At 40.5% G+C, this 23,698-nt stretch overlaps 1 protein-coding gene across 1 annotated transcript in view; it reads right to left on the bottom strand.

Moving 5' to 3' along the window:
* Positions 1 to 906: 906 nt before the first annotated feature.
* LOC137909782 (metabotropic glutamate receptor 4-like) overlaps positions 907 to 23,698 on the bottom strand; it is an 82,258-nt gene continuing 59,466 nt past the window's right edge. The window contains exons 4-10 of the mRNA XM_068754205.1: positions 22,380 to 22,534; positions 21,586 to 21,726; positions 13,110 to 13,310; positions 9,336 to 9,472; positions 7,524 to 8,459; positions 3,430 to 3,676; positions 907 to 956 (exon numbers count right to left, since the gene is read on the bottom strand). Coding sequence (XP_068610306.1) covers positions 907 to 956; positions 3,430 to 3,676; positions 7,524 to 8,459; positions 9,336 to 9,472; positions 13,110 to 13,310; positions 21,586 to 21,726; positions 22,380 to 22,534 — 1,867 coding nt within the window. The remainder of the gene's footprint in view (positions 957 to 3,429; positions 3,677 to 7,523; positions 8,460 to 9,335; positions 9,473 to 13,109; positions 13,311 to 21,585; positions 21,727 to 22,379; positions 22,535 to 23,698) is intronic.

The raw sequence follows: 23,698 nt of genomic DNA, 5'->3' as shown, positions 1-23,698 counted from the left end.
TTTTTAGCTTAGCTCCTTTGGTGTCTGAAATGACTCTTTATGCAGTAGTGGGTTGTCTTTTGCGTATCGGTGATGATTACATCACTGTGAATGACAAATGTTGCATTCCATAGACATTGACAACACAGCACAGTACACGTGATGCTCCCACTGGCATGCTCTGGGACTGTACACTAGGTTTGCCAAGATGATGGAATCATTATCATCATTGTGAAACATTAATTGTTAAAAAATAACCAGGATGGGACCCACTGCTTTATTTTCCTCTGCCTCCGTTACGTAGGAATACTGAATGTACTGTCGTAAGGCGTGTACAGTTTGAAGAGTACTGCAGCTTCCAACCTCAATAAATATCAGTAACCAAAGTAATAACTATATATATATATATATTTTTTTTTTTACATAGTTTTATCTTTTAACTGCATCTGACTGTTGAGCAAAAACAGAAACCGCTCTGTTTTTGTTGAAATGAAAGAGAGGATTCAGCCACAGAGACAACCGGCACTGTGCTGCACACCTAAGAAGGAAACTTACTGGAGCTTCCAGGCGGCTCGGCTCGCTCATCGGAATCTGGAAACGTCACAACACAATGCTCACTTGTGTCTCAGACAGGGGTTGAGAGGGAAATGAACTGTTCAATCTCCCTTATTCCTTCCATTTCCATCCTAAAATCCAATAAACTCTCATCTAACTCATCTCAAGCCTTTAGCTGATTTTCTTGGAAAAAAAATAATCATACCCTCTGTTTTTTGCAGTTGACACATTCCCATCTTTCCACCCCAGTCGTCTAATAGTGCAGCAGTTTGGAAGTGCTCCATATATTTTTCACCCCACCGTTTTCTCAAGAATCCAGGTCACTTCTCCTCAGGCAGGTCAATTGCTCCACTTCCAAGGTTCACCTCTGGCTTAGATGGCGTGGTTGCTGTAGTTTATGTATGTTTGCTTGGAGGCCAACACTGTGGGTTCAAATGTGGGAGAAAAAAGGAAAGGCTTAAAAAAATCTGGTGCGATTCAGACATGCTTGAAAAGATTTTTCCGCTCACGTTCTATTCATGGTTAAGTTGCTCAAAGAGTGCGGGCAGAACAAGGCTTAATAGCAGAATGATGCAAAAGAAAAAAGTTAGTGTTCAATTTGTCATTTACTAAAAAGAAATGCCACTGTGATTTAAAGCAAACTACTATAAAAAAGTAGAAATCATACAGGTATCAATGGTTATTTTTATTACTGATACATTTCCCAATTGTCGTTTGAAATTAGATTACGTCTTGAGATTGTTTGGCTGATAAAGCTGAGCTGTAATATAATTCAGTGATTAATTGGCATAAATGCAACACAAGTTTGAATAATGAACAGCAAAAATAAGTTTACTGTCAATTTTTGTCAACTAAGCTAACTAACCCTAAAAAGTGTATTTTGCTCGCATCAAAAAAGGTTATTCATTGTTTAAGGTGAATAATTATGATAAAAAATAACAATAACAGTCAGAATTAAAATGCTAATATTTTATTGCATGCAGAGACCTGAGATTACTATGTGCACCAAGCAAAGCATGCAGCAGTCAGTCAGTGTATTAACATATTGAACTGTCAAGCGTGTTGCATAAATAAATCAAATGCTATTAAGACAATATGTGATCTGACATGGGGCTGTTGTTGTCATCCAGATTTATTTTAATCAGACGACAGAAGGGCTTGACCACAGAGCTTAAAGCCCAGAATACTTGGTCATACTTGTAACATACAGGACCTGTGTGCAGTCATGCGTCTATCGTACCACTTTGTAACACGATGCCCTCAGCGAGCATGCTTGTTGGTGGCAATCGCACTGCCAATCTGCCCATGGCAGCCTTGGATGATTGAATATGTCAGAGAGGATGAATTCAATCAGAAGACGGTCGCGTCGGAGCAAAAGTGCTGCACAGGAGTAATGTGTAATATTAAATGTTTCTGTGTATTTGTCAGTGCCACATTGGAGGGGGGGTTGTATCCTCACCATTTCATCCAAAGCCTCTCCTCCAAGAGAAGCACTGATAAATGAACCTTATTTGAATATTTATGAGTGGCTAGGCCAAGATAAAGAATAGATGGTCCAGAAAGTATTGGAGCTGGCAGATCCATCTGTCTTTTCCTGTTCCCTCTTATTGTTGTTATTGTCCCATTACTACAAGTTCCTTCTTTGGCATCAGGGAAAAAAAACAAATTGCAGGGTACGCATGGCTACCGCTTGTCTTCTGCACTCAGCCAGAGTGGCGTCATCGCCCCACATTAACGGGCGTTACCGTGACCGTTTTTTTTTTTACAGCACCACACGGAAATATTGTCCATCCTCGTTAACATCTGTTGTCCGAAGGGTGGATTTGTGAGGGTGTGATTACTGCTTTATGTCATTCCGGGGGGCGGGGGGGGGGGCTTATTGTGGCCAGAGGCAACCGGGATGCTTTGTGCATAGTATACAGGCAGGCATGAGGGTTGTGGTGAACATTAGCAGAAATTAAAACCATAGAAAACACAGTGAAATGGCAAAGTCATGATCTAATCAGGTTACCTGAGAGTCTAAAGTCCCTCACAAGGCTCCCCTCCCTCAATACAGTCTAACACATAAGCACAAAGAGCACTTATTAGATTCATATTTTCAACCAGAGGGTAAGAATCAGCATTTGCAAATAGCCTCTCAATTGGATGAGACTCAACTAAAGGTGTACATGCAAAGATGGGCGGAGCCTTTTCAGTCCTAATGCACATCAATCTGCAGCATTCGGCTTGTCGGAGCATAAAACTGGGCCTAAGTAGTCGGAACATGTTGGCTTACTTGATTTGATTAAAGCCCCCCCCCCCACACGCACAGGGCATGCCTACTCTTACACTTCACCTTGGTGACTGACATATGGTCGTATGGGCACCCTGTCACACCTCCTGATCACGTGCCAAATGGGGATCTTGCAAAACTAAATGAGATGGTGAAATATCGCTTAACCTTAAAACATGTATGTATTATTAAGTTGCATCATCTATTACGTTTATCTTCCATTGACCAATTAAAAGATTGTAAAATTATTAAATGGGGGAAATCCCAGTTCCAGGCTAATGAGAGAAATGGCCTCCCATCAGTTTCAATTATTCACACGGTTCTGTTTATATCATCTGCAATGGATCATATTCATAAAGAAATATAGTTTAACGACACATTTGCTGGCACATTGATGGCACCCTAATTATTTGTATGGCCACGCAAGGCCAACTCATTTCCCAAACTGCCGAACTGTGAAGCACCGCTGCCGTCAATTATTTTCACATAAACCACGCTCATTAGTTAATACTTACACATGTGTATTTTATAACTGCTACGCAGATTTGCTCATTGCATGAGCATGAAATAAAACTCCATTGGTTAGACATTTGATATTTTCAGGTATCAGGCATGAGACCAACCTTGTGTCTCGAGACTTTCACATAGTTCGGACTTTGCCTCTCCGTTGGGCCTCAGGCCACCTTTGGGGTTGAACTTGTTGGACATGGTGGCCGCAGTGACCACAGCCTTGAGGCTTCGCTTTCGCTTGGGAACATTCTGCTCCGGGTGGAAGAGAATCACGTAGACTTTCGGCATGTAGAGCATTCCGAGAGAGACTGAAGCGCTGAGGCTTACAGAGATGGTCAGGGTTGTGGTCTGGATGTACATCTGAGTTAAAGAGGAGATAAGTGGAGAGATGTGGCAAACAATTACTTGTTGAGGGGTAGGCAGTCATGTTCTAGTTTTAAAGTTTTAGGTGAAGCGGAGCACATATAATGAAGGCTGTGCCACTCTGAGCCTGCACAGTTGGAATTAAGTCCGTCAAACAAAATCAAATTCCCATATTTTATTCTGAGAGCCTATTTCCCACCAAAGCTGCAGGGAGAAGAATTGTTTTTGGAGCATGTGATTGCTTCCAATAGACTGAGGCTTTTACAGTCTGGTATGTAGGACAGATGCAGCATTACTCATGGACTCGCATTTAAATCACTGCTTCTTGTGAAAACTTGGCACACCACAGTATCGCATAATAGGACGCCTTGATGGCATGAAGTTCCCTTAACTCGTACTTTTTATCTGCCGGGTTCATCTCTCCTGAGTTCTGCATTCATTGCTTTCTTTTATTATTATTTATTTACGATGCACCGCTAATAGAAGCGCACCTCCCTCTGATGGGCGTCTATAACATCTGCGTGTTTCTGCATTGACGTTTTAGTCAACAACATGAGAATTGTATGCGTTCTGGAGCTGTTGACAGCTGCAACTCACAGCTGGGTGGCAGATCAACAGTATAGCTACGGGCAACAGCCGAGGGGAGGAGAGCGTGTCCTCCAGCATGTTAAAATTGCCTGCAAGAGATTGTTCATTTGCGGTAATCATCCCACAGCTCAGATATGTTGATGCAGAGAGTGTTGTGAGGATATGAAACGTAGGTCATATACGATGCTAACATATGTCAGCTTCACGGACCCGCAAAAAAAAAAGACATGATTCCTTTAATCAGTTCATTCACAATCATAAATAAAATAATGAATTGAGTTCAATTGCGTTTTCATCCTGAGAATTATGCCTACATCAGTTGTTCCATATTGTTCCACAGCAAATTCATCATCATCACCATCATTCATGTTTAATTGCAGTATTTTCAATGGTGAATACTCTGCTCTGCTCACATATTAGTCTCGTAAAGTTTTTATCATTATTATTATACTATAGAGTGAGAGATAATAGTGTACTCCGTGTAGAATGAGAGTACAGTATCACAAATTTAGGATTAAGAGTACAGGTAGCATTGGCAGTGTTTCAGAGCAAAAGAAATATACACTACTGTTACTGTATTAGAATACAAAAGTGTTTGTCGGCATGCAGGAAAGGGTAATGCAGTAGAAGGTGGGTTGATAACAGCGCAGTATTGTTACTTTGCGCATTATCACCTGTCGCCGGGGGTCCTGGAACGTAACACGATAAACAAGGGACGGCTGTGTGTGTCATTCCCTTGGAGTTGGTGTGTAAAAATTGATTCACTCAGACTTTATTATATTATTTTGTACGACATTTGCTTTCAAACTTGAATTAACACGATGTTTGTACAGAAGATGATGGACGCGAGGCGAAGGTGGGAACACAGCTGGCAGACATCCTTCAGACATACTTGCCTCAGGTTTTCTCTGGCATTACATTTGCAGACATCACAAATGACTGAGTTGGTTGTTGTGGGAAAAGCCCACAATGTCCTGAAGCACAGGCATGTCAAGAGTTATAAATGAGACTTCCCAACATGGGGGTACGACATGCATGTTGTTGAGCTTGAAAAACATTGATCTTATTTTCTAAGATTTATATAAATGTTCATTAGTAATGAAGACGTATTAAGCAACATTTCTGTGTGAATCTACGTAAAAGCATTGCATAATTTCTTTTCTTTTATACTTAATTTAATTATCTCAAATGTTGAAAACTAAAGGAGAATTAAAGTACAAAACAGAAAAGCACTAATTATGAGCTGATTCCCCTCATAAAGACTCACACCGTCCACATGGTGATCTGGATCATCAGCAAAAGGTTCTAAATTGCTCATGGTATCTTTATACAACAACCATGAAAAGTAAAAGTGAATCAGAGTTGATTAACTTTTTCACAGAACTGATTTTCAGGGATAACACAACATTAAATTGCCTCTGAAAACTAGGAAATAAAACATGGAGTGACTGTGTCTGTTTAACATTTGATTCCGAATAGATGTCATGCTCTTCAACACCGAAGACACTTCAACTTGTCCTAAATTTGTACTCATTTGTCATCTTTCTCAAAAGTACAGTTTGTAAAGAAAAAAAACAACAACTTGCATTTAGAATTTTTCCACTGTTCCATTTTCCAAAGATCGCGTGCGGAGGAGACTCGTTTTAATGATGTATCTTATCTCATGTAATGCGGCACCTAATGATATCGTGCCAAGCAGGTGCACTGACAGGCCTGTATTAATACGCCTACATTAAACAATGGAGGGTGGACTGCAAGTAGCGCGTTTACAGGAGACGTGTAATACCAGAGCCCCTCTCTGCAGAGGATATGTGATTTGAAGTAGAGCAAGAGTAGATGTTCTACTTATTAACTATTCACATTTTTTTTAAAGAATCAGAAAATGTCAAAACAGCAAAAATGTGAGGACACGTTTACTTTGTCGGCTGTTTTTGTCGCCCAAGTGAACTCGATGTGTGTGGAAACATGATGTATTTATCAGAAAGAGAGTGGGAGGTATAGGGTATGCACGGCTGCAAGCACCGCAAATTAATATGTGGCAGGAGATTTTGATGGCAGACAAAAAAAAGAAGAAAGGAGAAAAGCACTCCGAGAATGCAAACCTCCGCCGAGCAGCTCATTCCCCTCCTAATTGGATTTACACCTTCCACATGGTGATCTGCATCATGAAAATGTTCTAAATTGTTCTTGGTATCTTTATACACCAACCATGAAAAGTAAAAGTGAATCAGAGTTGTTTTTTTAACCGATTTTTTTATTTTATTTTTTACAGATTTTTGAATCCGTAAATGGGGCAATGTTAAAATGTAATATTTTGTCCTAACGTTATTCTGCATCACATCCAGAAGTCATTTTGCATGACAGTGCACATCGGACCCCTTCATGCTTTTTGGTGAGTGAATTGAATGCACATTTTACAAGATGGCACAGTGTTAAGCGCTGTTGCCTCACATCAAAGAAGGTCACAGGTTCGAATCTGTTTTGCGACCTTTCTGTGAGTTTGCATGTTTTCCCTGTATCAGCGTATAAGCTAGAATACGCTAGCTAGAAATCTCTAGCTCTAATATTAAATACACAGTAGTCCAACGCAAGTGTACCCCCATTTTCCGAAGCATTTCCATAATATCTGGATCCAATCCGGATGTAATTTGCATTGTGCAAAAATTCTGCAACCTGTTGATGATAATTGACTTTGACCAAATTTGGTACATTTAGTAGTGGCACTTTGTCATTTACTCATTTCCCCTGAGGAAAATCAAAACAACACAAGAGCAGCAGTAAATTTAAGCCACGTCACAAAGCTGTACATTCTATGTATGCATGCCCAATCATTGACTATTCAGAAATTGAAGCTGAAATGAGCAAAGGAACCACGCTATAGCAGCGAGGTGAAGAAAACTCACAAGTTAGTTCTGAAAGCCTTATAAATCCCCACATTGTTGCACAAAGCGGATCGTCACATGATGAATGAATGGTGCGATCCACAAATACATATGGGGTGATTATTCAAACGTAATGCAATTTCCTTAACAATGAGGCAAACAGAAGATGCAAAGCATCTCCGGGCTGGAAAACTGATTTACAACATGCACAAGTACATTGAATAATGTTCAAATAATTGAACCAGCTGCCAGGGTTCTCAGTGTAAATGCAGTGATTCATGCTTAATGACTGCATTGTTGTCTGACATGAAATAATTATTAAACCACTAGCTGATGATTTTACGCTTAATATTCACCATATTTGGAATGCTTACCTTTTCAGCTGATTGTGAGGTCCCAAAGAAAATGGGGATGAAAGCCAACCACACAATGCAGGTCGTGTACATGGTGAACCCGATGGGCTTGGCTTCGTTGAACGTTTCAGGAACCCCTCTGGTCTTGATGGCGTAAACTGTGCAGGTGACCATTAGCAGCATGCTATAACCCAGCAGACAGATGAGAGACAGGTCTGAAATATCACATCTCAGAACACCGCGGGCCATTTTCGGGTTGGCGGTACGCTGGTCTTGATAGTCGATGATGGCTTGCGACGGGTCAACACCGAACCACACGCACACGCCAAAGAGCTGCACTGATATCAGGCTGAATGTGATGACCAACTGGGAGGCAGGGGAGATGAATCGAGGGGCGCTGACCGACATCTTGCCCTGCTCAAAGATCCTGTAGATCCGATTTGTCTTGGTAAGGAGCGCTGCATAGCTTATACTCATGCCAAGGCCGAGGAAAATCCTTCTCAGGGAACATATAAACACGTCAGGCGTGGAGATCATGAGGAATGTTGTGGCATAGCAAAGAAAGATACCCGTCAGCAGTACGTAGCTCAGTTCTCGACCCGACGCCTTAACAATGGGTGTGTCGTTGTAGCGTATGAAGGTGGCGACCACAAACACAGTGGCCATGATGCCCAGGACGGCGATGAGGACAGGGATGACCGCCCATGGCGAGCTCCACTCCAGCTTGACAATTGGAATGGGATTACAGCCAGTGTGGTTCTCATTAGGCCGCAAATCAAAGCGACACATCTTACAGGTGTAAGTGTCAGCCTGATACTGATAACCGTCGCAGTTCTCGCAGTGCCAACAACACGGAATTCCCTTCACGGTCTTCTTGCGCTGCCCAGGACGGCAGGGTTGGCTGCATATAGACGAGGGGACTTCTTGTGCTGCACCAGGCCACTGCATCTCATTAGTCTGGGAGGGGGGGGGGGGGGCATACAAGAGAGAGGAAGGACATGATACTCATATTCTCCTCATCCCTGAAAGCCAAGGTAAATAAATACGGTGCAAGTCGTTACAGCAAGAACATTAAGAAATGTTACTACATATTGGAATGATGCTTACATATTAAACAACAAGCTGCATGCATGAGGACACAATTTAATTAACACTCGGCAGATTAGTTTACACAGAGGAAAACAGCAATCGAACGAACGGGAGAGGCACCGGAAGAAAGCTGCAGCCTGTTTATCAAGACATCACTGTGTGAACTCGATGAAGTATAACTCGAGAGGAAACAACTTTAATGTTTAATTACTGCAAAGCGATACTGCACTTACTAGAGGGGAAATAATAAGTCGAGCTGAGGGTTCTACAGTATGTGTGTCTAAAAAAGATTAATGCATGGGCACTCGTGTATAACTGATATAAAGCCAAAAGTAATATTTAGCTTCAAGATTTTGAATTCATTTTCAAAATAAAGTTCTATGTGTTGGAATGTTGCTTTAAATGTAGAAAAAATAGTGATTGTCTGTTTTTGAAGATCATGTCTACTTAAATTATTACTGTTTCGAGAAATTTAAAATAATCTTGTTCAACTGAATAATTGTCACAAATTCAGTTGTCTGTTAGTACCCATTACTTTATCCGTCAATCTAAATACCAATTTAATTAAATTCTTGGTAGGACGGTAGTATAAATTGCCTTTAAATGACATTTTCTTGTCGAGGCTAAAACCGTTGGATTAGTTGGGAAATGCAAAACAGTCAACTGTGGAACGTGGATCGAGATATTAACGAATGCCACACATACAAACTTGGATGCACATTTTAAAATGTCAAATACTCGTACATCTAAGTGGAGCTGGTCTGTCCAGTTTCCAATCATCTTGTATTCTGTGGTGTTATTTTTGATCTGGTATTGGTAGATGTCATAGCGACCAGGCGCATCACCGTTCACGTTGAATACCACCGGGGTGCCGGCGATTCCTAAGGATGAAAGGGGGGAAAAAACAAACAATTATTTGAGGACATGAATTACCTTTAACATAAGTCCAGTGTTGGACGATATGGTATCAGATCAAAATGCTATTCTCTCATTGCTCCACAATCAAATGAGGTTGTAAGGGGGACTCAAAGCCGATGCAGTTCTAGTGGTAATGATGGGAGCCAAATGGATGTTGACAGCCACGCTGCCCTGGTGCTTCGAGGAGGGCCAGGGCTGCTGTCTCTTCATGTTCCCACATCATTTCACACTCCTTCATTCTGCTTATTGCCCCATTGCTTGTTATCCACAAGGTCCGCCCCACTCAGAGTGATAACGAATGACGGCACTGATTTTGATTACCACTTTGAGGTCTCTCTCATGCCTCCACTGTCTATTTCTGAGCTAAGTGACAAACCCCTCTCCAGCGTTCACAACTTGTTATAGAGAAAATTGTGGTGAGGGAAACACAGAATTGGAGATGAGAGCCCATCACAGAGCGCATGGTCCCACAGAGGGCAATTAATAGCATCCTCAACTCCATTTTCTGTTTCCTTTCTCTCTGTCAATTTGCTAATATTTAATCAATTCTGGGTTAAAATGTGTAAAAAAATAAATAAAAAAAACAGTGACATTTGGAGGTTGTGTCCACTAGATTATGGAACTATCCTAATGTTACACAAGCATTAATTATAATTAATAATTAAATATTTTGTTTTTGTGTATGTTGGTCACAGTATTGATCTGTAACTGATATTTGAACCCGAGGTTCAGAGTTGTTGACCAGGCTTATTTGTGTCGAAACCAGACGGACCTAACTGCGTTATTATCAAGAGGGCGTCTCCAAGACAACTGCAGGCGGCCATGTGCAATTATGAAGATTTTCAGGCCGACCTCAGCAATACAGGAAATTGAGCAGGATGCATATTTTTACTAATTTGATTGCATTTATCGATTCGTTTCACCTTTTCACTTCCAAAAAGGCATTGCGAGTTTTGCATAGCTAGCAAAAAAAATAATCAAAAACGAACAAACTACTTCTTTAATAACCGTTCCTCTTTTGAGGAAACACTGCACAAGATAACTCCTACATGAAAAAAGAAAGCAGCTTAAATTAGCTTAAATTAAATTGTCAGTGTCTTTTCATTTAAGTCTATCTGCTAAATGTTTTAACAAGGGAAAATGTGTGTGTGCGGGCGGCCCTATGTTGATACTTTGAAAGCTGACACAACTGGAATTTGTTGAGACAACGGAGGAAGTGTGCAAGCGTAACAACTATCATTTAATTCATGCACGCCGCTCTCAGAATCGTCTAAATCCTTTGCAGGGGCTCATTGGAATTACAAGCATGCTCGTGTTTCTTCCCCACTTTTAAGGTTGGCTCACCTAAGGGCACATTAAGGTCTCTAATTTGCTGCAGTTCACAAGAGATAATGTAATTAAACATAACTTTCATTTTCAGGATGTCATAGTTGCTGTTAAAGCAAATCGATTCCATTAAAAACCATTAGCCGATGCCGCGAGAAATGTCTATTAAAATTGATCAAAACACAGATCTTGCCGACAAAAATTAGAAGTGCGAGGGCGGCTTCGGTTTTGACGAGGACGTTTGATAAGAAGTTTATGATGAAAGTGTAATAACAAATTCACACTTTAAAGCGTTCTCATATTATATACCAATTGGCTCTGGGGAAGTAAATGCCAAATCATGACTTTTCCGTTTGGCATTTTCTCCAATGTCCCTGATATAGTTGTTAACAAAATTGATCTCTGTTGAAGCGCCACCGTCTGGCTTTGTTACCTTTGCATTCTGAGTTCTTGAAAGACCGGATATTTGGACTGAGAAAAGAGAATGCAGCCACTTGTGGATATGCATTTAAAGTTATTTAAAAAAAAAAAAAACTTTCCTTATTTAAAAAAAATAACCCCCATCCAAAACGTTCAGTCTTAATGATATACATCATACTTAAAGCCATTATCTTGCATTACAGAATGTCTAAATTGTCTAGTCTCTGCCGTGACAAATGCTTGATTGGGAAAACAAGTTCTAATTCATTTTTTTCTTGAGAGGACAGTCTGAATTCTCCAACTGCTAAATTTCTCTGACGATGACAATTTTCATCCAGAGGGCCGGGTTGACATTTCTGCTATCTTCCTCTCAAGTTGGGGTTCGGCCCGGACGTTCCGGTCAGAATGGTTAATGCAGGGCATGACCTGGAGCACTTAAAGCTGCAGGCGCTGACTGCAACTGAACTCTGGATTTCACATTCAGAACTTTTACTTTTCCCTTCATTGCATGTTAAATTATTCCCGTCATGTACTTCCCATGGCTGTGACCCCCCTCCCCTCATCACCCAATGTCCCCCAATGGGTTTGTCATACAAATAACCACTTGCATTAACTTCTGCTTAATTACACAAACAGTCAGTGTGTAATTAGCTAAAGTTGTTTCAAGCACCGGTGCTGACCTTAGCTTGTTCTGCATGTATTACTTCTTCACGAGGCAACGGGTTAAATTCATGCACATGCCCACTTTCATGGGTTTTAGATCGCTGGCGCATGTAGGCCCGTAATTCATTTCCAGTGTCAAAATGCATCTTGTTTGTGATATTGTCATTACGTTTACACGTTCAAGTAAAACCTAAACTTCTGACCTCTTAAATACCAAGTTCTACCCGATTTGGTCTGCAGCAAAGGAGAGAGAGTCTCTCAGATGGTGTTATTTTACTTGTTTGGTTCACGCCACATTTCACCTTTCTAGTCTGACTGACCACTCCAAGTTCATTCAACAAATCATTTTTATCATGAAGGACGCCGCCTGCTCATGAGCAGTGGTACCGAGTCACACGTTCATTACCTACATCTGGACTCCCAGGTCTAGGGGCTCGAACCATCAACCTTCTGATGAGTGCATGACCGCTCTACCTGTTAAGCCTCACCTCACCGCTTGGCAGTGCCCACACTTTTCCAGATGAACTGCAAAAGGAAGCTTGTATCTAAGTTTGCTTGAATACCGAATACACACCCCAGGGGTAGTTAGAAATAAGGCACCTCAGGAAGTCAAATGAAAATATCCCCTTAGCACCCATTAACCGCTGCAATTGTGTTAGCATCAGTCACGAGGGAGGCAGTTGGTGATATGCTGTCAAGAATTCAGGTCTTGAGGCGTTTGAAAAATATTGCAAATATTCTCAGAAATTAATTTGATAAATCATCTCCTCCCCAAACATTTCTGTAAACAACTCTAACACACCAAATCATGGAACTGCAACTTGGAAACCAATATCTATTTTTGCTGGCGATGTTTTTTTCACTGCCCTGCACACTTGTTTAAATCCAGCCAGTGCACTTCAAGCAAGGGGATCTTTTGCGTGGGAATATTCAATGCTGACAAGAGGAAATCTCAGAAAGCACACAGTTCCCGCTGTTCTTCTGCTTGTTGTCAAACCTCCCACGAAGCTCAGCCTCTTGTACTCGCTGGGAGTAATTTACATTCAGTAGCCTGATAATTGTAGACCCCTGCCTACTTACAAAAGCCTCCGAAGGAGCGTGTTGATGAACGGAAAAGTAGAACGTCATTTTTTCCCCTTCGAATTACATGCAGTAAAATTCATTATGCAGAGTGCTTACTCGTGTACACACCTGTGAAGTTGACATTGCGGATGTACTTGAGCAGTGACGTGCCGTTGATGGCGTCCATCTTGGAGCAGAGGCCAACTTTTCCAGGACACAGATTTTTATGCATGTCATGTAAGGCATGCGCCATGGCGTAGACCGCATCGACCACAAACTGAACCTTCCCTTCTTGTTCGTAGGAGGAATCTTTCCCAATCCGCTCATGGTCTGAAATAAAAGATGAGCGAAACATAAAGTGAGTGATGAAGGGAAGCCTCACACGGGACTGGATTTAATTCACACGCAAGAAACATGGTCACTGAGTTAGTCAGAATTAAAATGCTTGTATATATATATATATGAGTAATGACGGAGTTGAGAATAAAACGCACACTGGATCTGAATATTACATCAAACAAAAAAGCTGATCTTTAATCAATTAAAAGGAAAGGAGGAAACAATGATTGACGGATCGCAGACTTGTAATAGCCCTGAATGCTAATTATTTGCTCACTATATTGATAGACTGTCACTGAATTTTGCATGTTAATCACTAATTAATTACATACTACTCCCAGACATCAATCACAAATTCTCATCTGCCTGAAAGATCAAAAATAGCCACATGTGCTGCCTTTTTCATTAAACCCACTCAAGATTATTCCACTAGGCCTGTTTGGTTCTCATCTTGTTGCAGCAAACAACAGCGTTGTTCGGCATTGAGCCAAATCTTAAGATAATCATTAAACAGGCAATAAGCCGGTTCTTCACAACAAACATAAATTGTAAATGTGCTTTGGCGAGACAGCCAAACCATCTTGCAGCACTCCCTGGGTTTGTTTTTAGAATCTCTTCGTGTTTCTCTCCAGCAAGTCATGCAGCCTCCATCCATTAATCAAGAGGACCGAGTATGATATAGTGGCAGCAGGGGAGTAGGAGACGCAGCAAGACAGGTCTAATCATTCTTCAGTATTAATGTAATTAGTTATGACAGGTGTACATTAATCATAGCTGAGATTGTTGTAATGCTTTTAGAATGTGACAACTGCCAAGCAAGGGTTCAATTAGCAGCTTAGTCTTTTTATTAACCAATGTCCTGCCAGATATGTGGACCAGAAAGACTGACAGAATCACACTTTTACTGTGTAAACCAGACCTGACTAATAAAATAAAAAATAACCCCAGACCTCTGACTGAGCAGCTCATTCCCCTCATAACTGGATTTACACCATCCACATGGTGATCTGGATCATCATCGAAAGGTTTTAAATTGTTCTTGGTATCTTTATACACCAACCATGAAACGTAAAAGTGAATCAGAGTTGTGTATTTTTAACAGATTTTTGAATCCGTTAATCCGTTAAAAATTATAATTTCTTTCTGACCTCATTCTGGATCAGATCCAGAAGACATTTTGCATGACAGTGCACATCGGACCGCTTTATGACTATGATTTTTGGTGAGTGAATTGAATTAAGATTTTTTTTTTTTTTTAAACTTCCATTATAAATGAGAAAATCCGGATCACAAGAGTATCTGCAATCCGGATCCAATGCACATGAAATTCTGTGGTCATCATCATTTGAAGCCTTTTCTTTTTTTTAACTCATCTGTATACCAACAAGGGAATATTTTGTGCCGATTTCATGTTTCCAAAAATCATTCTAAAAAGCGTGTTGAATTTCTGCATGATTTATTTCAAAATGACAAAAAAACGAACAAAGGTGAATCGCAATTCTGTTTTCTGGAGTGTTATTTCAGTGACTTAAAAAGAAAAGAAAAATCCATTGAGTGGCACTTTTAAAGTGTTAAGATTGAAAAGCGTGCAAATTAATAAAATACCACCTGCAGGGCATTTTGTAATTAAAAAGCTGTGAAGACAAATCATCAAAATAATGATGAACATTGCATGCATATTTTGCTTTGTGACAATAATAAAAATATATTAAAAATCCAACTAAAAGAGTGAGGGAGAAGTTTGTTTGCAGCACTTCAGGAGACCGTCTGCAATTCCTTTGTTTTCTTGGATATTCTTTCTGTTTTATAATAACAAGATCGCCTGGAGCGGAAAGAAATGCACATTTCAATTAAAGCAAGCCATTCAATTCCACCTGTATCATCAAGGAAGGAGTTGACAGAGAGCCTAAATAATGACTCACGTCAGAGTGAAAAAGTGGTACAGTGACCTTAATCAAATTGCTGCTTTCAGCTCTGGTGGAAATTAGTCCGCTGTGCTCTTGCAGGCTCTTTCATAATTACCGGAGTTGTTTTTAACGCCAACATTTTGTAATAATTACAAATAAATATGCAATTGAAATGAACATAGTATTGTTATCCAGGGAGTACTGCAGTATTTGAGTTATTTGTGCCATTGCTTTCTCGCAGGCTTCTTTTAATTGTTACTCAACACATTAATAAAGATAAGATAAGATAAGCATAACACAAGATAAAGTGAGTGTGTCATGATAAAAGCAAACACTGTGTAAAGTGCAGGTTGATAAACTGGAATCGCATTTTGCATGCCTTGTGAGATTACTGGTATGCCACTCCTTATCTTTAGAGAGGCACTTCGTTTTAGCAAGTGCAGGCTTTAAACCGATAAATAGATTTTGTTTGTCTTGTTGCGATCTGCGTGTGATGCCTGAATTTGCTTGTTCCGAACAAGCAATTTAACATCAGTGACAACTTAGGCTGTGAATGTTTAAGCATGCTGCTTACAGCCAGTTATTTTAGATATGACTGTGTGCTACAGGCAAAAGAAAGCATAGATAGGGAGTTCATTTTTCCCTCTTGTGTTTGTGTTTTTAATCTTTATTCTGCCATCGATCATTCTTGGTCTTTCTTTCTGTCCATTTTAATGTAAACTGGAAGAATCGATTCGCTCCCAATCCTCCAGACATTTAATATATTTAACTGCATTTCTGACAGGTGTCAAAAATCTATTTTTTTTCATTTGCAGCCACTGTAGATGATGCATTGTCATTATTAAAGTAAGATCTTTGATTGTGACTAAAATCCTGTATGTATGTCGCTCTCTTAAACATGGCTGCCCTCACTGATAAATTGAGAAATGCGACTTCAGCAAGGTTAGTCAGCCGTGCAAAACAAGCATTTATGGAAATGAAAATGAAAACCTGCACAGTTTTTACAGCCGCCTTTCACTTTCCATCAAGGCAAACTTGCACATCCTGAAAGAACACAAATGATCCAAAGAGCTCCAGGTCACAATGCAAAATATTCCTTTCAACTGAATCTTTTCTCCAGCTTTTCAGTCAAGGTAGAGGTGTGTGTGTGTGTGTGTGTGTGTGTGGGGGGGGGGGGGGGGGGGGGGTTCATTAGTCGTGCACAGTTTGAATAGTGATGAAAGACAATCCGTCCAACTAATGGCTTTAGCTGATGTAACACGCTGAACGGTTCCCTCTTGGTGGAGCGGAGTTCAATTTGCTATAATTGATTGATTGGGTGTAACAATACGGTCAGGAAGGGGCTCACAATAATGGCTGATGTGGTGTTAACTATTAAAAACATTCATAACTAAGGATGGGGCACAATTCTAATGCTTTAACGGCACGTGTGGAACCGCTTCTCTCATTTTGTGCATTCGAACGGTTATAATTAACTTGAATATCACAAAGCTGATTGTCTAATGTTAAAGGTTGTAGACAAGTAGAATAAAAAAGCTAAATGCCGTTTATTTTAAGATCAAACTAATGATACCGATGCAGTTTCACATTCTAGGGCTAGGTTTTCATTGGCTAACCAGGGGACAAAAAAAACCAAAACAACGAACCAGTGTGCTTTAAAGCATTGTCATAATTTAGCTTATCCAGACAGGTTCAGGTCAGATGGTGTGAACACAATCCTGTAAGCACATGTAATAGTTTCTTGCTCTAACTGCCATCAAACATGACTAAACTACAAATTTAGCGAAGAAATGAAAGTAAGATTTAACTGCATTCTCTGCAGAAACACAACTGCTATTTTTGGTCTCCACTCGATGCATTACAATCCTATATCAACGCAGTCTGACACCGTGATTATTCTAAAACCAATCATAATGTCGCCACAGTGAAGTCAATATCTCTTTGCTGTCGTCTTTAAATCTTTGAACTTTCAGAGAATCAAAGAGAAGCGTCAAATGTAGCCTGGTTGCTCTTGGCATCCTTGATGTTTTCCTTTGCGCGGTGGACATCAGACAGTTGAACAGATATGTCGTCGTGCTTGGTAGCCTTGAAGACTCCTACCGACGGGGATGCCTAGCAACGCGCTTCACGCAAACAAAGCACCTCAATTTAATTGACATCGATAAAACCAATTGCAGCGACAGTGTCTGTCATCTATTCTAGCGCCCCAATAAGACGGAAAACCTTAATTATAGGAATTGCTGCACCATTGACTCTTTATTCTACCTTCTGATATCTTTCATGTTATCTGCAGGATGGAAAATGTTTTTTAATGATGCTTTTGTTCAAAGGAGTTCTAATTGCATAAAGGTCTGCTGTAACGCTTTTGTGCTGCAGTACATCCTCCGAGGAAGATTTGAGGACAAGAGGGCGTTCACCCCGATGTAATTCTGATTGAAGCGTCAGCTCTGTGCATGACTGACCAACTGTGATGGCAAAGGAGAATCTCATGCCACGACACTGGCCAGCCTCCTCTATTATTGTCATTTTGCCTCTCTTGTCTTCGCAACTTCTCTGTTGCATCAGACACGTCCTGTTCATTCCGATGTTCTAATGGTTCAGCAGCATGAAATGATGCGAGTTGCGGACATGGACCCTGCTGAATTCTGCACAGTAAGATAGACCTCTTTTCCTATGAGCTTTGCATATGTGATTATATTTGCTTTGCTTATTCTTCCACAGAGAACAAAGCCATTTGACAAAGCTGGCCTTGAAAGGACACAGGGTAAACTGTTTGTGTCCTTCTGAGAGCAAAGGGAATGGATTTATTTTTTTTGTAAGTGGACTAATTGCCATGTTGAGGATTTGTCCAAATTTCACATTTTTTACATTTATATTATTAATGCTTGGCTTTGCGTCGAACAAATTAAATGTTTACTTTTTAATTTAAACAAAGAACTACATTTTTCAAAATGCATCAACACCTGGGCTGATGCATGTCCGCTGGGTTGATTTAAAATGCATGAAGAATGTTAAAGCAGACAGTCATTATTTAAAAACTCTTCCAGGTACAGCATCTTCGCTGTTGTCTGGAAAAACCAAAACCAGACTGATTTTTGCCTCATGGGTCGGAGTGATGATGCAAAACCCATGCTGCTCTACTAATGCCTGACCTCTGGGCCTGCAGATACCAGAACATCACGAGAAGGAGCTGCAACCAGACCTGAATCATACATATACACCCTGTGCAGCTTTCATTTGAGTCAGACACACCGGTCCTAGAAACTCACCCGCTACTACCCTGTGGTTCGGGCACATAAATCAGTTGCCAATCACATGTATGACATAATAAAACATGCTGACATCACACAAATAGAATGATTACACGCTTGCCTAATCATGCTCGTCCTTTAACAATAGCGTTTTTCAGACCCTGGTGGTTCACACCTCTCTTGAACAGATTTTCCAGAGATGGATTTATTCTAATAAGGGTTAGTCTGTCAGTTTGAGATGACACACTTCCCTTGCAAAGTTCTTACATCTTGTTATTCAATATGTTATGCACGGTCTGTACAATGCGGTGTTATAGCGGACATAATAAACGGGCTCAGGAAATCATCGCGCTTGCAAAAGGAACGACGGGATGGGTTGCAATAGTATTTGCGAAACGCTGAGTGAAATGATTGTACCCGCCCTCCTGTGTGAAAAAATTTACCGTGCCCCAGAGCCTACTCGGAGGAAGAAAGGGGACGGCAGCAATTTACCTCAAGAGCAGCCACCATGACAACTGATGAATAGACCTACAGGAGTACGCATGAAACCTGCTCGACCTACGCATGAAGCCAGAATAGATGAAAGCATATTTTTTGAAGGGTGCGCTGTTGCTGAAAGATGATAGATAAAGCTCCTCTTAATTGTCTACCTTTGATGGTTCCTCTATTGTTCTCGTATAATAGAATGGGTTTACAGCAGTTACATGTGCCTGATCCCCGGCTCAGGCACACGTGTACACTGTCGTTGTGTCCTTAGGCGAGACACTTCACCCACATGGCCCGGGCGCATGCACACGCTGCGACCAGCAGCAGACTACAGTTGAAGTGTAACTGCTGTAAACCAATTCTACCTTCGGGTACAAATAAAGTCGCCTTACTTTACCTTTTTATAATAGGTCGGTGCTGCAGTGTCATTATCTGCTCAATAAAGTAATCTTTTCTGCACATGGTTGCGATAGCGACATTTTAACGTGAAAATGCCACAACATTGCCGGGAGTGTTGAAGGCAACTTGTCACTCACCACTTTGTTGTTCTGTCTTCTTTGTGAGGATTGTAAGAACCAAGGACAACTGAATGAGTCAATGTCACTGCAACCTTTTTTTCATTATGGAGATAAATGGTTCTATTATGAAACATTAGAACATTTTCTCATCTCCAATATGTCTTTATTATATTCATATTAAGGAAGCAGGGTTGGACAAGAGGCTTTGTAACATGGTTTTAATCCATGTTTTAAATTGAAATTCTTCAGAGCCAAATTGCAGGTCGGAGAATTTAGGCTATTGTAAAATAACCGCAACATCTATGCAACGTATTTACAGATTTTTAGTTGTTTTTAAAGGAACTAGCTAAGATTTGCCGTAATATTAATCTTAAATTTTACTCCATGTGCCTTTATGCAAATCTTCCCTGAAGTTTCCACCGAATTTTATTTAAAATGACATAGTTTTAGTGAAATCCTACAAACTAACAAATAGACAACAGATGTTTTTGCAGATGAAAACATAACTTCCTTGGCAAACCTAAAAATTTAAATTTAAATCTTCCAGTAAGTAAGAATGCTGTGCTGGAGTTTCTTATTTGATTAAAAATGAACATGAAATTTCTACTCTTGGAAATGGATAACAAACATTGTGAAAGCCTTGGCGTGTCCCATCTAACACTTTCATACTGTTCATTTACTGGAACTGTCTTGCACCAGTGAAGAAGTGAAGAATTGTGTGCAGGCAGGCTGGAACGGGTGGAGGAAAGTATCAGGTGTGCTCTGTGATGGAGTGTCAGCGAGGATGAAGGGAGAGGTCTACAAGACAGTGGTGAGGCCAGCCATGATGGACGGCTTAGAGACAGAGGCTCTGAGAAAAAGACAGGAGGCGGAGCTAGAAGTGGCGGAGATGAAGATACTGAGGTTCTCCTTGGGAGTGACCGGGTTGGATAGGATTAGAGATGAGACAATAAGAGGGACAGTGAAGGTTAGACGTTTTGGAGACAAGGTCAGAGAGACCAGACTTTGATGGTTTGGACATGTCCAGAGGAGAGACAGGGACTATATCGGTAGAAGGATGCTGAGGATGGAACTGCCAGGGAACAGGGCTAGAGGTCGACCCAGGAGACGATACATGGATGTAGTGAGGGAGGACATGAGAGTAGCTGGTGTTGGGAGGACGATGCAAAAGACAGGGTGAAGTGAAGGTTGGTTTGTTGCGGCGACCTCTCACAGAACAAACCAAAAGTACAGTAGTCGTAGTACTTAGTAGTAGTAGTAGTAGTATTTCATCAGTTGTTTGTTTTCTTGTACTTTTAAGAGGATTAACGTTACAAACTGGCTTACATTTCTCACTCAAACTGAGTTATTGTCCAGTGTTGTTGTTTTTTATCACATTGTATTCCGATATAGAGACTAATGCATTCCCATTGCAGGTTCCTCGCCTTGCGTATTGATATGGCAAGCAACCTGGAAAGCCCACTATTCTTCACCAACTCAAAGCTTTTTCTAATGAGGCGATTGGATTTACTATTGATGAAATTTTTCAGTGCATGCTGTGTGGCACAGTTTTATGATTGCCGTTGTTGCCCACTGCAAATTGAACTAGCCACCAGACAAGTAATGAGTGCATTAATTTCCCTGGAGTTTTTCCATTCACTTAGCCGGACCTATTACAGCTACCTAAATTAGAGGAGTGTGAGAGTGTTCTCCCAAATGACAAAAATGATAAATATATACTTAAACATTCCAAGAACACACACACACACACACAAGGTATATACGCAGGAGACCCAAGTATGTCATCATTGACCAAATGCTTTACGTTGACCCTGGGCCTTCTCTGCAATGGCTGAAATAGTTCCTTATCATCATATTATAATATTAAAATATATTAAATATATATTAAATAAGGTGCAAATCTGCGCCATATAAAGTGGACCAGACAAACATAATTTAAAGAATCTAATTCACCAATCAAAGTAAAACGCTGCTGTTTGTGATTTTCAGCATTTTACTAGTTTTAAGAGTGGCTACTACTACTACTACTACTACTACTACTACTACTACTACTACTTGCAGCCTTGAGAGTGGCTAATGTACTTTTATTCAGCTGTAGACTCACTCGTGCATTTTTTGATCCCAGATCCTTTCTTCGCCGCGTGCCGACTGAGCTTGCACTGGAAGTTGTTCTCCCAGAATTCAGCAAACCAGATATTCCTTCTGTTGTTCTCTAACGTTCGACTGATGAAGTAGCGGTCAAAACCTGGAGCACAAAAAACCCAACAAGGTTAGAATTCAAATAAGTTTCAAAATGTTAAACTGCAGGTAACTTTAGGAACAATTCCAAACGAGTCATGCATTTCATTTGCTATCGGAGATATCTGGATTCATAATTCCTTCTTTGTTTGCTCAGAGCTAAACGGTGTGAAGTCATTGTTTAATATTGGATCGATGTGAGTAAATTCATTGTCCTTCATTTTGATTAACTATCATAGGCCTTCCCCACCCAGTGGCGAGCTGTTTATCTAATTATTGTTTTTTTCTCTATGATTGTGGCTTTTCACCATTATTGAATAGGAAATGTTCTGGCCTGATGAAGAGGAAAAAGGGAGGCAGACATCCAGCAAGAGGCTGTTGGTTGGAATTGATCCTCAGCAGCGGCTCACAGCATGATCCCGACATTATGCTTCAAGTACATATACTGAAAAGACCAGTAGCCCTACATGCACAATAATGGCTTTAAAAAAACTTACTCCCAATATGAACTGTATTATAATTAAGAGATGACACACTTGTCCAGTGTGGCTGTAAAAAAGGAGACTTTAAAATAATTGGCCCAGGGAAGCTCTGCCATGAAAAGTGATGCTGACTGTAGAAGGGAGATACGGTTAGTGAAGGACATCTGGATCATTGTACCTTTGATGGACTGTCGTTTGGGTAAGATGGTGACGGCACCTTCTGCCATCTCTTCCTGGTTCAGTATTGGGGATATTTTGGAGCCCCAGCTGTCTGAACCTACCCAGATGAAATGGCCTGTTTGATTGGCTTTCTTGGCTGCTTGAAGGAGGCGCCTTTTGGAATAGAGGAGCAGAAAACAAATGTAGCATAATTTCATTTCTAATATATTCCATGCACAAACAGTGACATGAGATGGAAAGCAGAAGTATAGGCTCCGGTTTAGATCGTCCACTAAGACAAAGTGCAGCTGCCATACAGTTGAGTCCATGACATGGATATTTTATTCTGATTCTGGAAAGAGCTCCAATGGGATAATTTAGTAGAATTGAAAAACCACAATAGACGCACTATCCATCCAGAATGCAGCAGAGTTCTTCTTGGCTGTGACAGAATGACACACTTGCCACATTTCTTCCAGCTTCCTGCCAAAGGAAATAAGTTTCGGGAGCTGTAAACCAACTGGCAGGAAACTCTGCAGTTGCTGCAGTCTTATATCAAGATAGCTTGAGCACAGCGACATAAAATTTAAGCACAGCCACCTGGCCTGCGAAGCATTTACTGACCTTCAAATTGTCCCAAAGATGCTGGAACAAAAAATAAGGTTGAAGCATCGTATCTTTTTGTTGACGGCTTTAGGTGTACATGGCACCTTCGTTTTTGTTAGCATCATCTGTTGTAGGTGATTGCATGAGGACCATGCATGTTTTTTTCTTCTTAAATGTGTACTAAATGAGGATAAACACGACAGACACCCAACAAAATTTATGCCTATTTTGCCTTAGCTTTGCGATTTTAAAGATTTATACTGTATATGCTTGTTTAGGGTTAGGGTTCAAATGTTCTGGTATCCAGAGATGTAAAGTATAGTCAGCAACAAGAGAAATAATAAGCCCACAAGACAAAACCCAAGTGTTTCAAGAAAATAAAGTAGAGGTGTTATGTCAGGAACAAGGATGGACACGACTGTCGTGTAATTGTGAGAGACCAGGTTCAGCGCCGAAAGTCAAACCGGAACGGTGTTACATCACAAGAACTCCGCGATAACCACGACAGTTTCGTCTGATAAAAAGCTTAAAATGACACATCTAACATGTCATTCTAGAATAACCAGATGTAAAATCAAAGCACACAATACAATATAATTTAATTCAAATTACTTCTGACATTTTTATATCTGAAGTTTCACTTCATGTGGAGACAATATTGTTTTTTATTGGGCTTCTATCGGCTCTCTGGGTTCAAGGATAGAAGCCAACATACAGACCTGGAATCCCTCT

This window comes from Brachionichthys hirsutus, chromosome 2 (assembly GCF_040956055.1).
Source record: "Brachionichthys hirsutus isolate HB-005 chromosome 2, CSIRO-AGI_Bhir_v1, whole genome shotgun sequence".
Taxonomy (NCBI): Eukaryota; Metazoa; Chordata; class Actinopteri; order Lophiiformes; family Brachionichthyidae; genus Brachionichthys; species Brachionichthys hirsutus.
This window is presented reverse-complemented; position numbering and strand designations above follow the sequence as displayed.